The sequence below is a fragment of the Hippopotamus amphibius genome, chromosome 11, assembly GCF_030028045.1.
Source record: "Hippopotamus amphibius kiboko isolate mHipAmp2 chromosome 11, mHipAmp2.hap2, whole genome shotgun sequence".
Classification (NCBI taxonomy): domain Eukaryota; kingdom Metazoa; phylum Chordata; class Mammalia; order Artiodactyla; family Hippopotamidae; genus Hippopotamus; species Hippopotamus amphibius.
Window position 1 is genome coordinate 81,139,649 of NC_080196.1, and position 27,810 is coordinate 81,167,458.

General features: G+C 41.3%; 1 protein-coding gene across 1 annotated transcript in view; it reads right to left on the bottom strand.

Moving 5' to 3' along the window:
* L3MBTL4 (L3MBTL histone methyl-lysine binding protein 4) overlaps positions 1-27,810 on the bottom strand; it is a 246,039-nt gene that overhangs the window by 77,872 nt on the left and 140,357 nt on the right. Inside the window, exons 12-13 of the mRNA XM_057698207.1 lie at positions 15,837-16,010; positions 3,711-3,781 (exon numbers count right to left, since the gene is read on the bottom strand). Of these exons, the coding sequence (XP_057554190.1) occupies positions 3,711-3,781; positions 15,837-16,010 (245 nt within the window). The remainder of the gene's footprint in view (positions 1-3,710; positions 3,782-15,836; positions 16,011-27,810) is intronic.

Sequence of the window (27,810 nt, forward strand, 5' to 3'; positions counted from 1 at the left end):
GAAAGAGCACCTGCTGTGTGCGTTACTTTATAAAACGTTCAAAACAGGGATGAAGTAACTGACCGAGAGAGAAATCAGAAGCGAGACCATCCTGGCAGGAGGTGGTAACTGGATGGCATAAGGCGAGCCTCCATCGGCTTCTTTTCTCAGCCCAAGATGAAGTAGATGTGATCTCTTGCAGACACGGATATAATTTTTACTCAGGAGAAAACAAAAGGAGCCTAGCAGATGTATATTCACTGACTCAGGAAGACAGTCATGATGTACCAGCAAGTAGAAATAAAGATCACCAAATACACTCCGATTTTATACTGGTAAAGAAAACAAGGTGAATTGTTATATCTAAAACAAATCTATGAAGGATTTATTAACATTGTTTACCTCATATTTTTTGCTTTGTGAAATTTTTGGATTTTTAAAAAAGTGAACATTAGTTACACATTTGGGGCCAAAAATAATCAATAGTAAGAACCACCCCCCCTCCCCCTGGCAGTTTTCCAGCTGAACACTCCACAAGGCCAAAGCTGCCCCTGGGGTGGGACAGTGTGAGGCCCTGCATGACCCCTGCCTGCAGTCCAGCAGTGAGGTTCTGGTGCTCTGGTCCTGGGGTCTCTGAGGGGCAGGGGGGTAGATCGCATGCATGAGCAGGTCCCTTGGACTCAAGGAAACATGCTTTCGTAGCCTTGTTCGACTTGTGTTCAAAGGAGCAGATTTAGCGCAGTTCTCAGCGGAAGAGTCCAGAGCAGAGGTATAAACCTGACAGGCCACCGTGCAGAAACCAACCCCATTCCAGAGAAGGGACATGTATGGAGTCGCTCTGTGTTCATGCTTTACTTACTTAGCAAAGGGCACAAAGGATAATTTCCACCTGCCATGTCTCAGGTGTAACACTCAACAAGCTTCCCTGCAAACCTTCAGATGAGTAAGACAGACTCCAACTCACTTTTGTTAATTTTACTACCAAACATCCTTCATGATAATCACATTTTCCTCAACCACTTTACATCATTATAAACTAAATGTTTCTATCATCTGATCAACTTCTTTGGAAAAGGAAAATGTTGAATCTCTAATAAGTATGCTGGAAAAGAATGGATGGCCTTTAAAATACTTTTCATTATATCTGCCAAGCATATCAATTGTGAATAAAATGATTTAGAAAATGAAGATGCTTCCAAGTAAATATTGAAAACATGCCAAAGGTATGAAGAGGAGAAGCTTCATGTGCCTGTGTATACATGGGCACATAACCTCTAAAAATGAAAGATATTATTTTCCCTCACGGGAGAAATGGAGAACAAATTTTAACCCATTTGCCTTAAAAAAAAAAGAAAAAAATTCCTAATGAATCAAAGAACGTGTTTATTCAAGTCTATAGCCAGACCAAAAAAAAAAAAAAAAAAAAAGAACCAAAAAGCAAAGGTAAGGATTTAGAAATTATACTCAGATTTATAGGCTTACAAAAAATAAAAAGGAAACATTAAATAATCACCTAATGTCACAGGAGCAACATATTCATTCTCATTATTTTGTCTCATCCAGGTTAGAACCATAACATGTGGTTATGAACTTTTTATAAACTACGCAGAAAAGCACAAATGCTTACTGAACAAGTTAGATGCCATCTTTCACATCACGCAATTGCATTTTGCTAGTGATGTTTTCTATTTTTATAAGGATGATCCTCATGACTACCTCTACTCTGTGAACTACAAAACTGTGTATTTGTTTTAACGGGAACATATACATAATTACTCCATGGAGATATTTTCAAAAGTGTCAAAAGATGAATTAAGACACTGATGCTTTTTTAGGGCTCCTCGTGCAGCTCCAAACACGTTGTTTACAGAAGGAAGGTTTGGTAAAATCTATGAGAACATTTGTATGCAGCAGCTTCCAAAATATCAGTTATTTATTTTATTTTATTTAAAGAGATGTTCCTACCTAGTTATATTACATAGAAACTCTTCTGGCTAGGGAGACGCATATAGATGCACAATCCAAACAGAGTAACTTTCCTCCCTTTTCTGAGGAAAAGATCCCCCCACCCTTTATGGATGAGATGAAATCAAGAGTTCTTCCAGCTATGAACGGAGCTTGGGCCCTGCCCCAGATCAGCCTACAGAGGCCACAGCCCTTTGGGACCTTCCTGCACTGTTGGTCGGAATGTAAACTGGTGTAGCCACTGTGGAAAACAGCACGGAGGGGGTCTCAAAAAACTAAAAATAGAACTACTCTATGACCCAGCAATTCCACTCCTCAGTATATATCAGAAAAAAAATAAAAACACTAATTCAAAAAGATACATGCGCCCCAATGTTCACAGCAGCACTATTTACAATAGCCAAGATGTGGAAGCAACCTAAGTGTCCATCAACAGATGAACAGGTAAAGATGTGGATGTATACACACAATAGAATACTACCCAGCCATAAAAAAAGAACAAAGTTTTGCCATTTGCAGCAACATGGATGGACTTGGAGGGCATTACACTAAGTGAAATAAGTCAGACAGAAAAAGACAAATACTGTGTATCACTCATATGTGGAATCTAAAAAATACAACAAACTAGTGAGTATAACAAAAAAGAAGCAGACGCACGGAGACAGAACAAACTGTGGTCACCAGTGGGGAGGGGGGAGAGGAGGGGGCAATAGGGGAGTAAGAGGTACAAACTATTAGATATAAAATAAGTTACGAGTGTATATTGTACGACACAGAGCATATAGCCAGTATTTCATAATAACTATAAATAGAGTGTAACCTTTAAAAATTGTTAATCATTATATTGTACACCTGTAACATATAATATTGTACAGCAGCTATACTTCAATTAAAGAAAAAAAAAGAAGTCACAGCCCTTTTGTTCAATGACTGCAAAGCACACTCTTTTTTTCTCTTATAAGAAAAGTCGAACGAGTAATTGTACTGGAGATGAAGTGCAGTGCAACCAAACTATACTAATGTGTTGAACTTTGAGCCCAGTCAGAAGAAAACTCACAAATTTTCTTTTCCTCTAGGAGATAAACAAATTTCCTACCATGTTCTGGAAGACACAAACACGTGGAACTACTATGGCTGAAGACATAAAAATACGACTTGCCAACGTTTTCATCCGACCAAATAAAATTACTGCACCAAATTAACACCCAAGAGGAAATTTATTCCTTAGCTTGCTACAATATAACCACAAAATTACAGGTATCATTCTGTCTATATTGAGCCTCACTTGCAAAGAAACATAATTAAGTGAAAACATGCAATTCTTTTTCCTATACTCTAATAATCCCTCAGCTTTTAATGCTTAAAGTTTGCCATAAGCTTCTTGCCTGTCTTGCTAATGAAGTACATTTCCAGTCCCCCAACTTACAAGAATGCAAGGAGACACTTCTGGTTTCCCCCACGCCCTGTGCAGATGGCAGAGAGAGATTCTACCACTGAGACCTGTATTTCTATAGGTTTAGATTGGTCCTGTCATCACTGAGGACCACAGAGGCAGATTATAGAGTCTCTCACTTTACAGGTGAGGAAACGAAGGTGAGAGCAGTGAGGCAGGGTTGGGACGAGAGGAGAACACAAGTCTCCTGGCCCCTGGTAGGTTCTTTACCCCTCATTCCTTCCTGGAATGATAACACCAACCAAACACACAAAGAAGACATTCTCCCCAACAAAAAGCAGAGTTGCGTTTTTGCTAGAGTTTTTGTTTTTACCTCTGAAGAGAATATCCAAGTCAATATCTTCTTCTCCTTTGATTTTCAAACACTTTGCCTGCTGTACAAGTCTGGGCAAAGAACAGAAATAAAACCTACATTCATTATCCTGTGAGGTAGGAATAAATCGTGACAGCAGCACAAATTTAAACAGAAATCACAGGGTAAACAATAGTGAATTAGCAGGTATTTTTGCTGCACAGAGCCTTGTTAGAATTTTTCTTCAATTTAAGATTTAAAAATACACTCTTCAGAAACTCCAACTTTGAAGCCTGAAACTTGAAAGCCCCCCCTCCGACCCCCCATTCTATTATAGCAAAAAGTTTCTAAAACTCTCTGGAGAATAATTATTCAGATTCTGAGGAGGAGCAATTAGGGATGGTAGGTGATAGTGTGGTAGGTGGTAAATAATAATTGCTACTGATGATTCCTGTGCTTATTTTAATCAGAAGATTATAGACACTGTGCTCAAACAACTGTACAAAGTAATTTAGTTACAATGTTGAATGTCAGAGAATTAATTAACTTTTAAAATGCTCTAGAATGCAGTAAGGACTAATTCTATAACCCTTCCATCACAGACCTTCATTAAAACTTGAGGCTCATAGTTTGTAATGAATATGGAAGTTTCTAAAAGGAAACTTTTCCCGGGTTGCTAATTACCTAGTAATTAATTTTTGGTGGACAGAACTTGAGATGGCTGATTAAATTATCTGCAATATTTAAGATTTTAATAAAAATTATAATACCTTGCTTCGCAAGTATATTTTCTGATTGCATTTGGATAACTGCTCTCTCATTTTCTCTTCGTTGACAAGCCGTTAAGGTAGGCATGCCAGTACTGTTTCAGTTTTTGTTTTAGATGAGAAAGCTGATTCAGTTACTAAAATCTTCCACAGAAACCTAAGTGACTGGTACATAGTTGAGACAATTTTATTTATATGTTCCCAAAACATGTATGTCATGATAAAAACACACTGTATTTATCAGAAACTTTTTAACCATGGAGACTTTTTAATCAAAAAAGCAATTAACTGAGGAAGAATTTCTATTGAAATCCCAACTCTGGACATTAAAAGAAGGTCCTACACAGTCACTGTGGCACATACTAGCCCCATGTAGTTAATCTCCTGTGGTGCAAGCAGAGACCAGTCCACTCAAAACCTGGGTCTGTGTCTCAGCCCCTGTGCCCCAGGTGTGAGGCCCAGAGTGAACAGTTAACCTCTAGAAGCCTCAGATTCCCAACCTGCAAAACTGAGACAGTACTTGCCTTACAGGGTTGGTGTGGAACCATCAGTGTAACGATATGTTAGGACATAGTCTACAAACTCTTGTGTATCATGGTCACGCATAAAATATGTGGAATATCTTTACTGATTACATATGTTTAACTTTATTATATGTAATATATATATTATAAAGTTACATATATATCATCAGGATTTATCTACATTCTTGTAGAAAAGAACGTTATTGGTAGAAAGAGGGCGTAGGCTTCAGCAGCAAGCCTCTGGGGGAGAGAGCTGGTCAGCATGGGATGCCAGAGGCACGTGTGCACAATAGGCTCATCGTGCAAAGAATAAGATGGAGAAAAAAGAACCATTTCAGCTCTGCTTACATCTTTTTGGCAAGTAATTGGGTATTTTCCCCAAAACTTTACAAATTGTATGAAAGTGAGGTGATTTTCAAACCATCTGAAAGTGTCCCTCCGCAATACATGCTGATGAAGATTATGGTTCCATCTCACCAAATTAAAAAAAATAGAAGCCAGTATGCCTTACATAACTTTGATGAGGATTTTTAAAAAGCAATTTAAAAATAAATCAAATAAATTTACTGAGCGGCTTTTTAAAAAAATGCAAGGCGTGGCAATTAATTACAGATATTTTTAGGTATAGTTCTTGCTTTCAAAATTATTGCATCACCAGGGAGATACACCAAGTCAAGCGCTGTAAACGGTTCAGATTCAGTTACATCTCCTGAGTGAGGTAGGTACCCCCTAAGGACTCCCAGGTTCTTCATTTCATTTAACCTCATTCGTTCTCACAAATACTGTATAAGGAAGGTGCAGGGCACCTGGTATGAATCAAGAAACTGAGGCTCAGAGATGTTAAACCACTTGCCCATCTTGGGGGCACAGTGAATTGATGGTGGAGCCAAGATGCAAACTCAGTGGGCTCCAAATCCAGGCTTCCTTCTACTCTACACATCATCTTGCAGGAAAGGAGGGTTTCCTGAGCGTCTACAGATGGCCTGGAGCAGGAGATGATGACACAGGTGGGGGGGGAGGGAAGCAGAGGACAGTAGGGGCTGGAAGGAGGGCGCAGCTCTGCGCCAGGTGATCGGGGAGGAGGCAGAGGACGCAGCCAGTTCTGTCCTGAAAGAACAGGGACGTGGGTGACCCCTGGGGCCGTGAAGATCTAAGGAATGAGGGTGGGAGGGAAGCAGGAGCAGCACAGACGGAGAGCATTTGGGGAATAAACAAGCCACTGATAAGGCTGAAGCACCTGCCTGTGCCAGGAAAGAAGGACCAGAGGTGGGGGGAAGGAAGTGGCTAGAGTCGAGCTGGGGGAGCCTGGCACGCTGCTCTCGAGTGCTTGGACTTTATCCCGATGGCAGTGGAAGAAGCACCGCAGCGCTGGCCTTGGCAGAATCCACTGCACATGGTCAGAAATGTCTGGGGGTGATCAGGCCAGTCATGTGCTCGAGATTAATACTTGTTTGTATTTTAGCTGAAAAGGTAACACCACTGAAATCTCAGCTCTGTTTCACCAACAATTCTTCTTGAAGCCCAGCCCCTACTTTCTGTGTAGTCATCATAGCTCCAGCACCTAAACAACCTTCAAAACCTTTTGTTGTTAGAATCACTGTTACTACAGCAAGTGTCAAGCTACCCGTCTGTCTGTCTGTCTGTGATTCATTCTGGAGGAATGCATGTGACTTAGAGGATTAGTGCTTGTGTTGGCGAGACCTGCCCCTGCCATCCCATGGTCTTTACTATCCATTGTTTTTCCAAGTGACTTGCCTTTTCCTTAAGATTTTGCTACTTTCCTGGGAAAAGGAGCTGCATGTTCTCTGACTCTCTTTCTTTGCTTCCACTGCTTTTAATGAAGCAAATCAGTGGCTACTACTTTGTGCTCAGTAACTGCTAGGCATGAACCAAATGCCTAACATGAAGGAGGTAACATTAATCTTATATGTATGTATTGAAAAAGACAGACAGGTTAATAGCTTGCCCAAAGTCACAGAGCAAGTAGGAGAGCCAGAATTTGAATTTAACTCAGGTTAGTCTACATGTAAACAAACACCTTCTAGAACATGAGTTGGCAAACTACAGTCAATGACGCAAATCCTGCGTAGCCTGTTTTCATAAATGAAGTTTTATTAGAACACAGCCACGCTCATCGGTTTACTTACTGTGTGTGCTGCTTTCACGCTACAATGGTCAAGTTGAGAAGTTATTTGCAGCAGAGAACTTACAGACAGCAGGGCCTAAAATACTCACTATCTGGCCCTTTACAGAAGGGGCCTGTTCTACAAGGAAAAGGTCCCTGAGGTCAAAAATACACACACAACAAAACTGACCTAACAACTGTATTTAGTTATAACTTATAATGGGACTTGGAAAGCAAATATTGGTCTCTGACTGCTTTTTATTTTTAGACAAACTGTCCAAGTCCAACCAACATTTCTTTGCGCTTTTCCTACACGCAGGCATTGCATTCAGCCGAGGTGGTGTCTGCCACCAAGAGCCATAATCTATCTGAGGATACAGGTGTGGCCACTGCCTACCTTCACCCAGGGCTGATGGAGAGAAGGGCCGCAAGGAAAAGATGAAGAAACCACAATGGATTCACAGCGCAGGAGGGGTTTTTCTGCTTTAAAGGTACAAGAACACCTTCAGAAAGGGGTGAGCTTGAACCAGACCTCAAAGCAAGTTTTACTGAGTGAAGCACAGAGAGGGACCCTGCAAAGGCACAGACATGGGGCGGATGGCGGTAGGAAGAACTAGTTGATGGGGCTGGAAGGTGATGAGCTGAGTGGGGCAGGATGCATGCAGGTTATGAGGACTGCGGATGCCTCCTACGTGTGTCCATACCCGTGTGCTCTTGTGTGTACGGACGTGGGTAAATGTGAACTTATTTACAGTAAAGCAAATGGATGGAGGACTTGCAAGACTCCATCAGTGGAAAGAAGAATTCATACAATATGTTTAGTTTGTAAAAAAAACAAAAACAAAAACAAAACAAAAAAACACACAAAACTAAACTTTAAAACTACTGCATTATAAAGCATCAATAAATGATACACATACACGTGAAAATGTTTACTGCAGCATTATTTATGAGGAAAAACACCTGAATACCCATCAATAGGGGAAAGAGTTGAATAAGTTCGTCCACACTGTGGAATATGATACGGTTATTAAAAATAGTGCATTGAAGCCACTTGTGTTGATATGGAAAATTATTCCTGACAGGTTATCAAATAAATAAGACATATTTTTAAGCTAATATCTTTTATTGTCAGACTTTCTTCGAGCCAACAAATAATGTTTTTGCATGGCCTTCCATAAGGAAGAAGGCAGATTTGTTTTTCCTTTGTGGGTAGACTTAGTTGCCTATGTCTTTATAACTTTTCCAAATAAAAAGTCCAAGGCCAGAGTGTTTTTCTTCTGGTCATAAATGCTGATTGATTTACAGGTGCCTTATTCAGACCTCCACTATAAACTTGGGGTAAAATATGTGTGTATCTTATTAAAGCCTCAGCATTGAATGTCCGGGTGCTTTAAAGGTTCGCTCCTGTGTTAACCATTCAGGAATATAGCATCTTTTCTCCATATTCAACATGGTTATCTCATAATCTGTCCAGAATGATACAAGGTAACTTACAAATAAACCTTAACAAAAAATTAATGTAATTTAAAACAAGAGTGAATGCATATCTGTACATCTGTACTTATACATAAACATAGAAAAAGTGTAGGAAAAAACATGACAATCTATTCACACAAGTAACCTTGGGATGCAGCATCAGAGCTGAGGAGTGGAGAGTGAGAAATTATTATTCTTCAAAACTTCTAAATGACCTGAATTATTGCAGTGGGAATTTCATCATATTTCTATAAGCCTGTAAGTTCATCTGGGTATTAACAGTGTTTTTAACTTTTATTTTTTCTTACTAATCTATATTTTCTAACTTTCCTATAATACACAAGCATTGCTTTAGTTATAAGAAAAAAACGACATTAAATGTCCCAACTTTACTATTTACAATAAATGGGAAATAATTATTTTACAGCCAGATGAAGTATGTAGATGAGAAAAAATGCCCGCTGGTGCTCAGGCAACAAAGTTTTGTTTTTCTGGGGTGCGGGAACACCAATATTTCCTTGATGCAAGAAACTGCGGACACTTGAGCACACAGTGTTCTCAGCATTTAATTACTACGGGTCTGAGCCAGGGCAGGATTCCAGAAATCTAGAGCTCCACAATAAATCATAAAACGTCTCATAAAAATACGCGCAGAAAGATATTTTTAAAGCTCTCTTTAAGGCATACATTGGCTGTTTTATCACATTTTAGGGAGACTGTAAACTTGTTTGGAAACACAAGATTACAGTGAAGGTGCCAGATGCACCGAGGCAAGTGGAATCCAGGAGGCTGGGTCCTTTCACGGCATCACAGCTTCCGTCTGCACCCAGAGCTGATCTTGACAGGCTGGTTTCAGTTTCAATTTGCAAAATATCCAACAGAACCCTTTAATTTGTCTTAATGGCCTGGATCTGCACATGGTCTCCAGGAATCTGAGGCAGGTAACTGCTGAGCCCAGAGTTCCCTTTCACTCCTTGTCACTTGTCACTTGTCACAGTCTGGACGTTTACCTTTGTTTTCCCTCCTCCATCTCCTCTCCCTGAAAATTCGCGCCCCGAGGGGATGGGAGTCTTTGCTCCCTTCCTTATCCCTGACCGCGGACTCACTCCCTGGCCACGGCAGACACTCGGCACATACCCACTGGATGAAGGAACACGGGTGCCTTGAGTGACCCGGCCCAGTGCCCCAGGGATGCAGGGGCGAGAGCTCGGATCCTCACCCCGCCATCACCAGCCTGGGTGATTTTCCTACCAGTAAGCGAATGCTTAACAAGGACAAAGATTTTAATCTGTTTGCTCACTGCTGTATCGCTGGAGTTTGGAACAGTGCCTTTTGAAGCGTTTGGTCAACGAATAAATGCTGAATAAATGAACGGCTATGATCCAGATCCTGAACTCAGAGAGTTGTGTCATTCAGGTATTCACACGCCACAAACCAGCTCTGTTCTGACCTCATCCTAACTCCGGGGGAGGAGGAGGGATGGGATGAGCAGTGTGGGGGTCGGAGGGCTTCCAGGTTGCCACTAATGACAGTGTCCAGAAGGGACTAAATTCTTGACTCTGACATCCTTATTTCTCTGCTGCAGAAGCTGGGTGAGATCATGTCGAGATAATGTCCTGAGTCCCTTCCCGCTGTAAAGCTCCAGGATCATCACACTCGGCTGGAGGTGCCTCAGAGTACAGCTTGGGGGGAGGGGAGGGGGGCAGCCGTCTGGGCGGCCGGGGGCTTCCTGTCCAGTTCTCCATAGGCCCTGAGGACCCTGGGTGTCTCAATGTTTTGATCACTGCTCATTTGATTAAGGGGTTGACTTTAGTTCAGAATAAATAAACAAAGGGCTAAATTTCTATGTCTGGAGCAAAGATGTGTGATATAAACGGCTAGAACTGGTCTACCTGCGAGACTTTAAAGTCAACAATTTTTATAAAAATGGAAGAAAGATATGAAATTGCTTTTTCAAGATTTTCTACTATGTTCCAGGCCCAGTCATACATCCGTATCTACCTGAATCTATATCCCTCTGTTCAAAATCTAAGCCTCAGATATTGTATTCATTTTACAGGTGAAGACACTGAGACTCTTACAGGAAAACAAATGTACATACCCAAATCAATCACCTAAGATTCACTAAGAACCTATAATGTGAACGGTAATGGAGGAAAAACAAAGTAATAAAAACTGGTTCTCACTCCTTAGCAGCCTCCAATCTTTCTGAGAAGATAAGGCACCCACGCAAGACGGGTATCACAAAGGCTCAGGGAGACACGTCGCGTGGAACAGACCCAAAGCACAAGGAAGGGGTCCCGCTCTCGTCCGCCCACACCCCAGGGCCCAGCACAGTCCCAGCACAGAGCCGGTGCTCAACACCTACTTGACTTGCTGAGTATCTGCTAGGTGTCACGCATTGAACTAGACGGGAGAAATACACACATGTGTACAACACCCTCTCTAAGGTCAAGAAGCTCCTACCGGCTGAACTGCTGTGGAAAGTTTCAAGACAGAGATGAGCCTTGGAGAAGAGAAGACGCAGCAGGAGTAAAGGCGGCAGGAAGGGGGGTAACAAAGGCACTAGTGCAGGGACAAGAACACAGCTGCGGACAGCAACAGGGCGTGAGGGGCGCCCAGGAGACTTGACCTCTTCCAGCAGAGAACTGGGAAGGAGCGAGAGAAAGGGCTGATGGACTCAAGAAAACCTATTTCAGGACTTGGAAGGTTCTTACACGAAACAACCAGTTAACAGCGTTTTAATTCTGAGAACGGACCTCACTGAAGGTAATCTGAGCTGTGAAAACAAACTAGTTGGCTCACAGCAGAGCAATTTATTACAAGGATCATTAAGGAACTCCTCCGCTGCCTGCCATTCTCTCTGATTACCATAATTTTTTCCCAGCCATTTTTATTGTCAATGTAGACCTTTGGGAAGTGCATAAAATTTATAACATGGCAGGCATTAGGAAAAACAAAGCGAGTTTTATTAGGCATTTTCTTAGATTTTCTTAATAGCGGTGACTGAATATGACAGCTATTTTAACTAATGGCTCTGCCGACTGTGTGAATTATAATATGTTAAACACTGCTTAGGAGAGGCAGAAGAAATTATTAAAGAACACTGGGGTGGTAGGGAGGGGCCCGGAAAAAATGTCCTGCCCAGGCCTGGGGAAGTCAGCTAACGTGATACAGGGGGGGCCGTGGGGAGCAGCTGCATTTCAAGCAATTTTCTTCATGATGAAACTGCTGAATGAGTATCATTTTATTCCCTCGTTGCAAAGAGAAGGCTTTAGTACATATTACAAAGAAATGTGTTCAAGGTGGGAATTTTGCATTATATAGTATAAATAAGAATAAACTGTTCGGGGAAAACATGGTTAAGATTCTTCCCCTTCAGTAGTTCTGTTTTCACAAAACAAGAAATAAATGCCTCATAAGATGACCCTGAGAATCCTGAACAGCAGTAGAAAGTCTAAATGTAAACCCAGCCAGGCATTTCCAGAGCCTCTGACTGCCATTCTTTTGCCAGCCTGATGCTGTTGAAACATGTATAGGATTTAGGGTCGGGAAGTTCTGGACTCAGTCCCCACCTTTTCTGCTAGTTATCGGTGTGGTCCTGCCTACCCTCTGAACCTGCAGGTGCCTACATCATAAAACCAGAGTCGGAATACTTACCATACATGGAGTTGTTGTGAGGATGAAATAAAATTCACGGGAGACCACATATATGAATTGTTCAGAGTAAGCTAAGTGTGTGATGTCAGCGTTAGTTAGTTAGAATTATTGTTGATAAACCTGGTATTACTATTATCAGTTTACTGAACTAAGAATATGCTGGGACTTCCCTGGTGGCGAAGTGGTTAACAATATGCCTGCCAATGCAGGGAACGTGGGTTCGATGCCTGGTCCAGGAAGATCCCACGTGCAACTAAGCCCGTGAGCCACAACTACTGAGCCCACATGCTGCAACTACTGAAGCCCGCTAGCCTAGAGCCTGCCCACTGCAATGAAGAGCAGCCCCTGCTCACTGCAACTAGAGAAAGCCTGCTCTCAGCAACGAAGACTCAACACAGCCAATAAATAAATGAATACATAAATAAACAAATAAATAAAATGCAGTGAGAGCTACTAAAAAAAAAAAAAAAAAAGAATATGCTGGATTTAACCAGAAGACCTATGTCCTGGATTAGCCACTAGTAAAAGCCTCTACTTCCTCAGCAGTAAGTAATGATATTATAGTGACAATAACATAAGTTTTGCCTAAATCATAAGATTATGGGAAACTAAAGGTAATATATCTGAAAACTATAAACTGTCAAACAAATTAAAGGTATTTTCTACCCTAGAATACATTCCCAGATGAAAGACACTCAAGTGTAAGGTCATTTGCCTCCATTTAATGCACCATGAATATAATACTACCCCCTCTATTAGCACCAAAAAGGGAATATATTTGCAGCATAAAGTTTTTCAGTAATGGCGGCCTATTGTGAATCTGACTCTCTAAAGCTGTATTAACACGCAATCTTACTACTATGAAGACAAATCTTATCAACATTTAGTAGCATTATATAAACCCACTCAAATTCATAACTTGACCCTCTACTAAGAATATGTGAACATAAATAGACTATTTCCATTACTAAATCATGGAGACTTAAAATTGACTAATAATAACTCTCTCTCCAAAGATTAACATGAGAACAAACACACTTTTAAAAAATAAACACAAAACTGGGATACAGTTAAGGAAAAGACAAAATTTCCTAAATGGCTGGACAGCATCTAGTTGATTTTGGAAGAAGGTCAAGAGTTAATTTTACGTATTTTTTTGCACTGGAATTGCAAGAAGTCTGGAGATGCTAAGGTGATAGCATTGCTCATAGAAGAAGTTAAGAGCAGGCCCACCTGCAGCTCAGTGACCCTGGATACACTGGACGCCAGAGGAAATTAAAACTCTGATCTTTGCTAATTTAACCCCCATGCCGAGCACTGGACACGTGCCAAGTAACAATTATTTTTCCTCAACACGTAGAAGAGGAGAGACAGGATTTAAACATTCTCCTCCACCTGTACCTGGTATCTTGCGATTTTAAGAGCAAAGATTTTGGTTAGAGGAGAGGCAGCCTCAGAAGATTACCACAAGTACAACTGTGGAAAGAGTTAAAATAAAATTTATCTGCTCATCCTTAGCCTACATATTATTTCTTGTCGACACCCTTGTTCTCTTTTTTCCTGGAGCTGGAACAGGAGGTCATGGGGATGCGGGCAGGTCAAAGTGGGCACTACGGCCAAGACCATCTATCCCAACATCGTTGTGTTGTGATGACTGGTTTAGAAAAAAGAGGATGAGGATTGGAGGGCATGGCTTTGGTCCTGGGATGTGAAAGAAAAAGAAGGCTTAAGAATTCTAGACGTGGGCTGTGAGACTGCCCCCCGCCCCCAAGCCACTCACGCAGCTCTGTGTGTTCATGAAACAGGATCTGACAGTACAGGATCACGTATGATTGTTTTTGCTCGGTTATCAACTAACATTCCCTACTTTTTCTGTCTGTAGTAATAATGCTTATCTGATATGTTTCAGTGCAAAAACCCTTGAAAACAGTAAAGCACACAACAATGTACTAAAAGGAATAAATTCCTAAGCCGAGTTGGCTTGGCTAACCTCTGTGAGAACACGACAATGTGGTCATTTTTTTAAAGTAGTTCAAAGAGCTGTTTATTCTCTCTGACTTTTGACATTGAGGATGAATGTCTAAGATGTTTACAAGACAGGCTGAGTTCTTATTTGGGGGAAAGATGATAAAAGAACAGAACAAAAAGAGTAAGAGCAAATGGATGTACTGGTCTCTGGAATAAACAAACACTTTTCCTTGGAAAAGTTAAAAAAAAAAAAACAGAAAAGAAAAAACTTCCCCCTCAACTAGGAAATGGAAAAGCTGTTCAAGCTCTCAGCCACTTGAACTTGTAAATGGTGTGGGTGTGAAAAGCAGTAAAGACGAGCTAGACCCCATACAGTTTCGGCAAGAGAAGTGGGTGTAGAACAAAGGATAAAGTGCAGGATACAGATGTGGCAGAGGAGCTGCGTGGTACCCGGAGGAAGCGGATGGCACGCGCTGCAGCGGGAGGATGCACGGCCGTGTGCACAGAGACCACACTCAAAATCAGCTACTTAAAATGCAACGTCACCCAGATGCTCTATAAAGAGAACAAAATGTATAGTCTGGGATGTAAAATCCACGTGAAAAGTGTGTCCTAGGAGCCAAACTTTCCCAATGAACAGATCTTGGCAGTAAAGGAGCATCTCTGCTGGGACTGCAGGTGTGAACAAGCAGAAACAGGTTCCTGGAAAGTTCACCCCCAGGAGAGGCTCGCACCTTCCTCTCCCATGTGCTGAATGGGAAGAGCAGGGCTGGGAGGTTGGAAGAACCAGCAGCCCCTCCCATAGCAGCTCCTCCAAAAGCACACCCTGGGAGAGTTTACTGTCCTTCGATCTTGAAGGCCAGTGCTTTCTGCCCTGCAGCAGGACCTGAAAAACACCCACTTGTCACCTCTGCCGAGCCTTTCATGGCTCTACCTCTGTCTGGTCTCCAATTATTTACTTGGCATTAGAGTCTCTTGTGTTTATAATTCCCAGCATGGAGAAGGAAGCTCTTATTTTCAAATGTTATTTAGATTATTTACTCATTTAGGTTAAAAAAAAAAAACAGAAAATAAGGTTGCATCTGCAGCTTCTTAGAAAATGATTATATGTAAATAAAAATTGAGAACTGATACTTAAGTCCTAGGTTTACATTTAGGAACAAAAGGACGATGTGCCATCAATAAATCTACACGGGAGTCAGGAAAGCCTTTCCTAGGGACTTCTGGATTAAAGATGACAAGTACCAGGTAAGCGAGGGCATCCTGATGGGACCGAGAGGATGTGAACACCAGGCCATGTGCCTACAGAGATGCCACCTGTGAGAAGAATCCACAGATACAGGGAGTCTTACAGAATTTCACATGTGAGATTTTTTTTTTCTGTTGCTTCCATATAATACTTACTCTTAGAGGTAAATGCAAGTTTTTGAGATGAAGTAAGAAAAAATATTTTAAAAATATATGTCAAGGTTTAGATGAATTCTATGAGCCAGTGAACACAGTCATATCCAGAAATTTAAAAAAAGATTTTGAAGAAACATAAGGAACTATTATTACCAACAAATTTGTTCTTTTCTATTCCACATGCTTTACTCTCTGGTTCACATTTTCGAAAGTTCCTTACCTGGACTGGCTGTTCACCTTTTCATGTTTTCGGTTGAAGTTCAAACTACAAAGGTTTTTCGATTTTGAATGTGCAGAGTCCGAGTCCAAATTTGCCTGTGTTTGTTCTCTCAGACGATCATGAAGTGTTGCTTCTTTTTTCAAGTTCATGTCTGAATACGGGCAGCCAAAAGCACTGGTTTGTATAAAAAAGAGAGCACAGGCGTCAATTTAGGGTGATACATCAGGGCTGCACTGTCACTGGAACAGACTTACATCCAATACTGAAAAGCTGAACAGACATTCATTCTCCTCTCACTGAACACACTCAGAGAAGTTTCTTTTCACATTGCCCTTTGCGAAGATCTCACAGACACTGGTCAGCAGATATTACAGGTACAGTCATGAGCAATGCGGTTGTCGCTATTTAAAAAACTTAAAAATCTAAGAATAACCTAAAGATGCACATCCAATGGAGCAATGAAAATGTCATGTAAACACCTGACTCAGTTTATAACCTCTAATATTCATGCCCTGATGTGACTACCTGTATCACAAAACACAATGGGGTAACTAATAATAATAATAATACCATGGGGTACCAATAGCTACCAGCATCAAGAATATTACGCTCTTATTTCTTATCATTCATGTATCCAGAAATACTTTTATCTGGATGTCTGCTTCATCCTGAAACCTGCTGGGAAGTTTTGTGTTTGAACATGAAGGGCCAATTGTGGGTAAAAGAGGAGAGACCACAGTCAAGGCTGAATCCTGACTCCTAGATGTGGCTGGAACCTATGGGCAGGCTCAGGCCAGAGGATCTGGTCCCTGCCACAGGTGACCTGCTCTCTCTGGTAGACTCCTGTGCAAACGTTCCTGTCTCCAGAGGCCCCCAAACTCTGTGCTGCTGGGAACCAGGCAGGTGCTGTCAGGGGAAGACCAGGTGGGACGGCACCCCCGGCACACAACCCTGGGGGCACTGGTCCACACCTGAGCTCCAGTTCCCCCTAGTGAAATGGGAGAATCAGATCAGCTCATACAGGCTGTTGTGACCACGAGGAATCACACACACACACACACACACACACACACACACACACACACAGGTGCATCAGTATCTTGGCAGTTGGCTCTTTTTTCAGGAATTCACCTCCTTTTTACTGTAAATTTGCTGGTACACAGTGCATAATAAATCCTTTCTGATACATGAAAGTTTGCTTTTGTTATTTTAAAGTCATGATAAAATCAGGAAGCAATGCAGTTTTCCTCTATTTTACAGTAGACTGACTTTTCCAGAGAGCGCCTAAATGCAGTCTAACCTCAGAGAACTTTAGTACCAACCTGTATCTAGATGGGCCTTCGGGAATTTGGGATGGGGTGGTTCTGATAACACCAGCCTCGCCCAACATGCCAGGGTGAACCTGTATTTTGCCAGACAGCAGCGCCCCTGTGTATGCATGTTCTGTAGTTTAGATTAATTGACACGGATCTATTAGTTTGTTTATTCAGTTATTGACTCAATAGCCCACTAACTGAGCATGCGCTACGTTAGGCTCTTTAGACAATACAAATCTAGTGAAGAAGCTGGGATATGTACCAATAAGTACAATGCATAATATGAACAAAAGCTACCCCACTGAGTGTTTACATAGGCCCCTTACAACAAAGATGCCTTACACATATTATCTCTAATATTTAGTACTAAATACCCAAAGATGGTATTGATGTATAGGCTCACACAGGATGAGCAACTTTCCCAAAGTTGCTTAGCACCTTGGGAAACCCCAAAATAAATCACTTAATTATTAGCACCAATCATGTGGGCAGAAGTGGGACGTTTTTAGCACCATCAAAAAAAGGAACATAATTCTCGTGCAAAGTGTAGCCAAGGCAGCATTCACAGGGAAAGCAGCAGTACACGGTTTGCCAGGGTTAATGTCCAGGGGAAATGAAGTCAGCTGTTGCTAGGTCCTGTGTGAGGAGTAAAGAGGCCACAAAGCAGTTTCCAGCAGGACCAATCGGTTTAGGCTGTAGCATATGAGATTTAAGGGAGATTTTTAGAAAGAACTTTCTGCAGATGAAAGTTGAAAAGCGTTAGGCTAACCTATAGGAGATGGGGAAATGTTTATTTCAAGGACAGCTGTTTTCGTTAAGATACCGTCACTGAGAAGCTTTGCTCTCCAGCTAACACCTACTCCCAATCTGAGATTTTTGAACGATCATCACAGCCATGAATTTCGTATCATCACCCCCACAGGACTCGTGCTGCACGGCTCTCATGCTGTCTCTTCCTCAGGCTTGTCTGTCTAGTGCGGTAGAAGCTACCACTCACCCTCCTGCTCAGTTAAGAGAAATTTTGTTTCCCTCAGTCTTCGTTCGTTAATCAGCCCCTTTAGTCATCTCATCATTCACTTATTTCCTAATCCCATTCTAGCTCTTCTTTGTCTCTCGGGTTCTCAGGCATGCAAAATGAAATGCAATGCCTCTAGCATCACTAGAAGGGAATATTTCTCGATTCTGAGAGGCCACACATATGAGAAAGTATCTCCGGATTATACAGATCAGAAGAAAGTATGAAGTTCAAAAGAATATATGAAATGACAAAAGCATATTTTTCAGAAGATGCTGGTGGAGAACCTGAAAGAAGATAAAGAGCAGAGACAAAGGAAAGTACGAAAGGAGTGGGGACGAGGGGACTTTCGGTTGCATTGTCCGCACTATTTTCAACCTAGGCTCTGCTCTGAACAAGCTTCTGAATTGCAACACTTCATTTACTGGCGTTCAATGCAGAGAAATATGTATGTTAAAGAGATGATATCCCAAATGTCAGCGGGCCCGCCTGCACAAGCAGACCCTTACTCGTGTGTGTAGATGTGCATGTTTAAGAACATATATGACTGCATAAATCTATACAACACAGGAGACAGCTGATTGAAGGGGTTGTCCTAGGTGTGATAGAAACCACTCAACACTTACTTTTAATTTAGCCAATATTGGGGGAAAAGGTTCTGAAGGCACCGTCTTTTTGGAAAATTGCTGACGTAAACTGAGATTTCTATCACTTAAGGCTCTGTTGCTCAAGGTAAAATGACAGCTTCTGAAGGATAGGGAAGAATTTCAGCTCATAATGGACCAAGGTAAGGAAACATGAAAACCACAGGCTGGGAGGGAAGGCGTGAGAGGGCATCCTAGGGGAGGCGGGGTTCTTCTGATCGAGCAGACCATCTCCCCATTCCTCCTTAATTCAATGTGTGTTTGCTGTCGGCAGGAAAAGAAAGAAGAGACAGCAGGAACTACATAGTTTGTAAAAGTCAGAGACAGTAGAATATTGGGAATTTTATACAGTTCAACCACATAATTTATAAAATACGTCAGGCCCAAGTTCATCAGCAAGACAGATGAATAGAGGGCAAATGCTAAATAAACAAAGAACTGCCAGGCAGCTGCAGACAAACTTAAAAGGGATTTTTGGACAGATCTAAAATTGAGATTCTAGTAGCCCTCTTCATAAATAGAAGGAAACATAAAAATGATCGCCATTAAAAACACTAGTTTTGCTTTTCAGAATACTTAAGTAGAATTTTTAACATCTGAGGAGAAATAGAAAAATAAAACAGTATCAGTATATATTTTTTCCTTAAAAACTGTCACGCGCTCCTCTTAGGAGCAGCGTCCTTGGCTGCTCCCCTGCTGGTTGTAATGGCGGGAGGGGGCGCTCGATCACTGCGGGTGGAGTCAGGCCTGGGGTCTTCAGTCTCTGAACCCTCCTTCCCTCCGGCAGAGGGACCTGATTCCAGAGGTGGGTGCAGTTTCCCCGCATTCTCAGGACCAATCCTGATCGGAGGCCACAGGAGAGTCGCTAAACCCAGTGGTTCGTTGTAAAGTCCAAAGGTCTAAACATGAAGCAGTGCGCAGTTATGATACCCGGACTCATGCCTCAGCCTCGTGGGCTCCGAGTCACAGAACTTGGCATTTGCACTGGTCCTTGTGTCTAAAAGCCTTGTCTGCTGTATGACCAGAACCCGGGGCCCTACTGGGACGGACACCCTACGTTCCTACTTGGTTCTTACTGGGGCCCTTCCCACGACAAGCCCTCTGCCTCTTAATCCCAGCGTAGGAAGCCAGCCCCCTTCCCTGACAGCAGCTGGCCGGGCTCCTGGATGCTTCTCCGCGTGAATTATTCTCTTATTGTGCTTTGCCCACCACCTGGGATCCCACCTTCACTTTGGATTCTTCCCACATGGCTCCAGTTCCAAGAGTTGAGATGACACCTGCTGATTACCAGACCCCTTGGACTCTAGGTTCTGCTCATCTAACCTTATTATCATCTTGTACCTACAATGTTTTCATCTTCTCATACCCAAGCAGCAAAAGTGGTTCCTGCTTGTCTCGGACTACCTTGTTCTACTGAAAATAATGGGCCTTTCTCTGTCAAATCCTGGGAGATGGATGGTCTGGACCACGAAGTTACAACTAAGCTGTCACCACACACCTAACTGGTAGCTTCCCAGCCCCTGTTCAGCTACACCCTCAGGATCACCGGAGGGGCCTCAGGCACCAGAGTCCTTCCAGCCTGAGCCGCCTCCTCCAGGCTCTGAGTTCCCTCCCTTCCCAAGTACTGATCAGCATTTCCTCTCTGTGACCTGACATTATAAGGGTAGGGAGGCATTACAAATGAAAGCAAAATGGCGAAGATGAAATAGCCCCTTGAGTGCTGTACTTCAAAACATAAATAAAAACCCAGAGGTCAGCAGTATTTCAGGAAGAGTGTCAGGTCGTTGACAACCTTTTTGCTGATCCAGAAACGTGAAGTCACCCGAAAAAGGCAAGCAGCTCCCAGGAGGAGCCCTGGTCTAGGAATAAGCCCTCAGGCAGCCCAGGAATTAGGGACTTGTTAGACTGTAAAGAGTTCTTTTCTAACGCAACGAAGCCACCCCTCCAGGAGGCCCACTGCATTCTGTATTTGAGACTCAATTATTTTATTAGCCAATTATATTCTTTTCATTCTAAGACCTAGATAAGACAACATATCTGAGCTGGGAGGTTACACGCTAAAGTCTCTTCACTTATGTTCAAAAGATAAGACTTTACTTGGAGTGAGCGGAGGCCTCATATTTGGAAGCATTCATGGAACAGACTGTCTGAGGGGACGCCCTGGAAGCTGCCCCTGTCCCAGGATGAGGGGCTGAGGCTACAGAGCAGGGGCTCAGCCAGCAAACGGAGGGAGGGAAGTAAGTAAACACTGCCTGCCTCGCAGCCCGGCCACCAGCGCTGGTGGCGACAAGGTCTCCACCCCGCTGGCAGGCGCCCCATCGCACCCGTCACAAAGAAGAGCAGCGGCCACCTCCCACCCTACGCTGTTCCCCGGTGGACAGAAGACCATGGGTCCTCACTGCCACTTAACTTTAACAGATGGGTAGCTTAAACTGACACAGTATGTTAAATGAATGCCTTTAATTTTTAGGAAAATATTGACTTCTTGGCCAATGGTACTGAAAGGCATGATAAACAATGAAATGCAGCTTACTGAAATTATAGAATACCTGTAATAGTTTCTATGGAAAGTTTTAAAAGCTAACATAGGACTCAAATTGTTACCAATGTTACTTCTACGAGGATTGTGAGCAAGCACAAATGATAGATGTATAGACCAGGAATATAGACTAGGAGAGTTCCAAGAATATGCTGTTACACTATCTCCTGAGGATGGTATATATAAGATTCTAAGGTCTCAGAGTCACTTTTCTTCAAACTCCTGAGGCTTTAAAATGTGTTTACTCACTCCCCCCAGCCCCCAAAAGAAAAGAAGAAAAAATGAGCTTACCAAATATACATATACTACCGGTAAACTTTCTGATGAACTTTTCTCCACAAAATAACGGAAACTGTCACTTAACTGTTACTAAAAATACTAGAAAATTTAATGCACACAGTAAGAAACGTGTATGAATATTAAGAACAAAACTTTCATAAGCAGAGTTAAAAGAAGCCTACATCTATACAATTCAGACATCAAAGAGTTGGATGAAACAAATTTGGTTCTAAAAACACTTTTCTCTGGGGTTATTCAGCCTATAAAGTCATCCTAGATATTATAAACTTGCTAAAATGGCCAATTAGGAAGTTAGAAGACAATTACCACTCAAGTTAAGCACTGCCATCAGTTTAGTACAGTGGTGAAATGCACAGATATAAATAAGAACTAGAGAAAACTGGATTAAAGCTACTTGCACCAGAGGCTTGTTTTACACCTCCTCATCTATAAAATGGTGATAATATGGGGATTTCCGTGAAAACTAAATGAGACCATCTAGGCAAGGTCCTGTTATAGTGACTAGCAAAGATTAAATGCTCATGAGTTTTTAATTTTAAAAAGGCCACTCTGATACAAAATATATTACTCATGACCCCTTTTATCTGTGGTTGTCATACTTTTCATTCTAAAATTTTTATTTATCTATTTCTCACTCTCCTTCTGTCAACATTTGCTTTATATATTTAGGTTCTCCAATGGTGACTCCACACATTTACAATTGTTCTGTCCTCTTGATAAATTGACTCCTTTATCATTACACGATCACCTTTGTCTCTCACAAGATTTGGCCTTGAAGTCTATTTTCTCTGATAAGTACAACACTTCTGCTCTCTTTTGATAACCATTTTCATAGACTATCTTCTTCCATCCCTTCACTTTCAGCCTATGTGTGTCCTTAAAGCTAAAGTGAGTCTCTTGTAGGCAGCATATACTTGGAGCACAGTTTTTTTTATCTGTTCAGTCACTCTATGTCTTTTGATTGGATAATTTAAGCCATTTACATTTAAGGTAATTAATGATAGGGAAGGACCTTGTTAATGGTTTTCTGAAAGTTTTATACTTTCTTTTTTCCTTCCTTCTTCTCTTACTGTCTTCCTTTGCATTTTGATGATTATTTTGGTGCTATACTTTACTTTCTCTTTATCTTTTTGTATCTACCATAGGTTTTTTCTTTGTGATTACCATGAGGCTTACATAAAACACCTTAAAGTTATAACAGTCTAAGCAGATAACAACTTAACTTCCATCACATATAAAAACTATACTTTTACTTCTCTCCTCACTTTTCAGGTTACTGGTATCACAATTTACATCTTTTTATATTGTGTATCCATAACAAGTTTCTGTAGCTATAGTTATTTTTTAACTTCTATCTTTTAAAATTTTTACTAGACTTAAAGTGGTTGACGCACCACTGTTATGTACTAGAGTATTCTGAATTTGCATATATGCTTACCTTTACCAGTGAGTTTTATATTTTTATATATTTTCATGTTGCTAGTGTCAACATCAAGATGACAAAGATTCTATAATTATCTCATGAGAATTGTAAAGCAGCCATAATAAAAATGCTTGAAACAAATGAAAAACTGGAAACAACAACCAGTCTGGGACATATGGGGAGAAAGAAAACACAGGGAACTCACCACTGTGCTGTTACTCAGGTCTTGAGCTCACTAGCTGGTCTGTCTCCTCCTCTTCAACTTTCAGAGCCTTCATATGTTTATTTTACACATAATTTCCAGGTTTTAGTGGGAGTATAAGACAAAAGTATGTCTACTCCATCTTTCTGGAAGCAAAAGTCCCTGATGATTCTTTTAATGTTAAGAAACTTCACTGATGACTGGGGATCAAGATGGCGGAGTAGGAGGACGTGCGCTCACTCCCTCTTGCAAGAGCACCGGAATTACAACTAACTGCTGAACAATCATCAACAGAAAGACACTGGAACTCACCAAAAAGAGACACCCCACATCCACAGACAAAGGAGAAGCTTCAATGAGATGGTAGGAGGGGCGCAATCATGTTAAAATCAAATCCCATAAATGCTGGGAGGGTGACTCACAAACTGGAGAACAGTTACACTGCAGAAGTCCACCCGCTGAAGTGAGGGTTCTGAGCACCACATCAGGCTTCCCAACCTGGGAGTCCAGAAACAGGAGGAGGAATCCCCAGAGAATCAGACTGTGAAAGCCAGCAGGATTTGATTGCAGGACCTCCACAGGACTGGGGGAAACAGAGACTCCACTCTTGGAGGGCACACAAAAAAGTGTGCTCACCAGGATCCAGGGGGAGGAGCAGTGACCCCATAGGAGACAGAATCAGACCTACCTGCAGGTGTTGGAGGGTTGCCTGCAGAGGTAGGGGGCAGCTGGGGCTCACCGAGGAGACGGGCACTGGCGACAGGGGTTCTGGGAAGTACTCACTGGCGTGAGCCCTCCCAGAGTCCACCATTAGCCCCACCAAAGAGCCTGTAAGCTCCAGTGCTGGGTAGCCTCAGGCCAAACATCAAACAAGGTGGGAACACAGCCCCACCCATTGGCAGACAAGCAGATTAAAGTTTTACTGAGCTCTGCCCACCAAATTAGATTAAAGTCTTACTGAGCTCCGCCCAACCAGCCCTACCCACCATCAGTCCCTCCCATCAGGAAGCACCCAAAAGCCTCCTAGAGAGCTTCCTCCACAAGAGGGCAGACAGCAGTATCAAGCAGTATCAGCAGTATTTCATCTTGTGGAACTGAAAATCACAGCCACAGAAAGAAAGAGAAAATGAAAAGGCAAAAGACTTTGTACCAGATGAAGGGACAGGATAAAACCCCAGAAAAACAACTAAATGAAGAGGAGATAGGCACCCTTCCAGAAAAAGAATTCAGAATAATGATAGTGAAGATGATCCAGGACTCTGAAAAAAGACTGGATGCAAAGATTGAAAAATTTACCAAAGACCTAGAAGAATTAAAGAGCAAACAAACAGAGATATGCAACACAATAACGGAAATGAAAAACACACTAGAAGGAACCAACAGCAGATTAACTGAGGCAGAGGGACGAATAAGTGACCTGGAAGACAGAATGGTGATAATCATGGATGCGGAAAAGAATAAAGAAAAAAGAAGGAAAAGAACTGAAGACAGCCTAAGAGACCTCTGGGACAATGTTAAATGCACCAACATTCGCATTATAGTGGTCCCAAAAGAAGAAGAGAGAGAGAAAGGACCTGAGAAGATATTGGAAGAGATTATAGTTGAAAACTTCCCTAATATGGGAGAGGAAATAGCTACCCAAGTGCAGGAAGTGCAGAGAGTCCCAGGCAGGATAAACCCAAGGAGAAACACACCAAGACATATAGTAGTCAAACTGACAAAAATCAAAGACAGAGAAAAGTTATTAAAAGCAACAAGGGAAAAACAACAAATAACATACAAGGGAACTCCCACCAGGTTAACAGCCGATTTCTCAGCAGAAATTCTGCAAGCCAGAAGGGAGTGGCATGATATATTTAAAGTGATGGAAGAACCTACAACCAAGAACACTCTAGCCAGCAAGAATCTCATTCAGATTCGAGGGAGAAATCAAAAGCTTTACAGACAAGCAACAACTAAGAGAATTCAGCACCACCAAACCAGCCCTACAACAAATGCTAAAGGAACTTCTCTAAGCAGGAAACATAAGAGAAGAAAAGGACCTACAAAAACAAAAACAAAACAATTAAGAAAATGGTAATAGGAACATACCTCTCGATAATTACCTTGAATGTAAATGGACTATATGCCCCAACCAAAAGACACAGACTGGCTGAATGGATACAAAAACAAGACCCATATATATGCTGTCTACAAGAGATCCACTTCAGACCTAGGGACACATACGGACTGAAAGTGAGGGGATGGAAAAAGATATTCCATGCAAATGGAAATCAAAAGAAAGCTGGAGTAGCGATACTCACATCGGATAAAATAGACTTTAAAACAAAAAAAATGTTACAAGAGACAAAAAAGGACACTACATAAAGATCGAGGGATCAATCCAAGAAGAAGAGATAGCAATTATAAATATATATGCACCCAATATAGGAGCACCTCAATATGTAAGGCAAATGCTAACAACTATGAAAGAGGAAATCGACAGTAACACAATCATAGTGGGGGATTTTAACACCCCACTTACACCAATGGACAGATCATCCACACAGAAAATTAATAAGGAAACACAAGCTTTAAATGACACAATAAATCAGCTGGATTTAATAGACAGCTACAGGACATTACATCCAAAAATAGCAGATTACACGTTCTTCTCAAGTGCACATGGAACATTCTCCAGGATAGATCACATTTTGGGTCACAAATCAAGCCTTGCTAACTTCAAGAAAATTGAAATCGTTTCAAGCATCTTTTCCGACCACAATGCTATGAGATTAGAAATCAATTACAGGAAAAAAACTGTAAAAAACACAAACACATGGAGGCTAAACAATACGCTACTAAGTAACCAAGAGATCACTGAAGAAATCAAAGAAGAAATCAAAAAATACCTAGAGACAAATGACAATGGAAACACAATGATCCAAAACCTATGGGATGCAGCAAAGGCAGTTCTAAGAGGGAAGTTTATAGCAATACAATCCTACCTCAAGAAACAAGAAAAATCCCAAATAAACAATCTAACCTTACACCTAAAGAAACTAGAGAAAGAAGAGCAAACAAAACCCAAAGTTAGTAGATGGAGAGAAATCATAAAGATCAGCAGAAATAAATGAAAAAGAAACAAAGAAAACAATAGCAAAAATCAACAAATCTAAAAGCTGGTTCTTTTAGAAGATAAATAAAATTGATAAACCTCTAGCAAGACTCATCAAGAAAAAGAGGGAGAGGACTCAAATCAATAAAATTAGAAATGAAATGGGAGAAGTTACAACAGACACTGCAGAAATAAAAAGAACCATAAGAGACGACTACAAGCAACTATATGCCAATAAAATGGCCAACCTGGAGGAAATGGACAGATTCTTAGAAAGCTATAAGCTTCCAAGACTGAATCAGGAAGAAATAGAAAATATGAACAGACCAATCACAAGTAATGAAATTGAAACTGTGATTAAAAATCTCCCAACAAACAAAAGTCCAGGACCAGATAGATTCACAGGTGAATTTTATCAAACATTTAGAGAAGAGCTAACAGCCATCCTTCTCAAGCTCTTCCAAAACATTGCAGAGGAAGGAACACTCCCAAACTCATTTTATGAGGCCACCATCACCCTGATACCAAAACCAGACAAAGATACTACAAAAAAAGAAAATTACAGTCCAATATCACTGATGAATTTAGATGCAAAAATCCTGAACAAAATACTAGCCAACAGAATCCAACAACACATTAAAAAGATCATACATCATGATCAAGTGGGGTTTATCCCTGGAATGCAAGGATTCTTCAATATACGCAAATCAATCAATGTGATATACCATATTAACAAACTGAAGGACAAAAACTACATGATCATCTCAATAGATGCAGAAAAAGCCTTTGGGAAAGTTCAACACCCATTTATGATAAAAACTCTCCAGAAGGTGGGCACAGAGGGAACCTACCTCAACATAATAAAGGCCATATATGAAAAACCCACAGCAAACATCATTCTCAATGGTGAAAAAATGCAAGCATTCCCTCTAAGATCAGGAACAAGACAAGGATGTCCACTCTCGTCACTGCTATTCAACATAGTTTTGGAAGTCCTTGCCACAGCAATCAGAGAAGAAAAAGAAATAAAAGGAATCCAAATTGGAAAAGAAGAAGTAAAACTGTCACTGTTCACAGATGACATGATATTATGCGTAGAAAATCCTAAAGATGCCACCAGAAAACCACTTGAGCTAATTAATGAATTCAGTAAAGTTGCAGGATACAAAATGAACACACACAAATCTCTTGCATTTCTATAGACTAACAACAAAAAAGCAGAAAGAGAAATTAAGGAAACAATCCCATTCACCATTGCAACAAAAAGAATAAAACACCTAGGAATAAACCTAACCAAGGAGGTAATAGACCTGTACTCAGAAAACTATAAGACACTAATGAAAGAAATCAAAGATGACACAAACAGATGGAGGAACATACCATGTTCTTGGATTGGAAGAATCAACATTGTGAAAATGACTATCCTATGGAAAGCAAT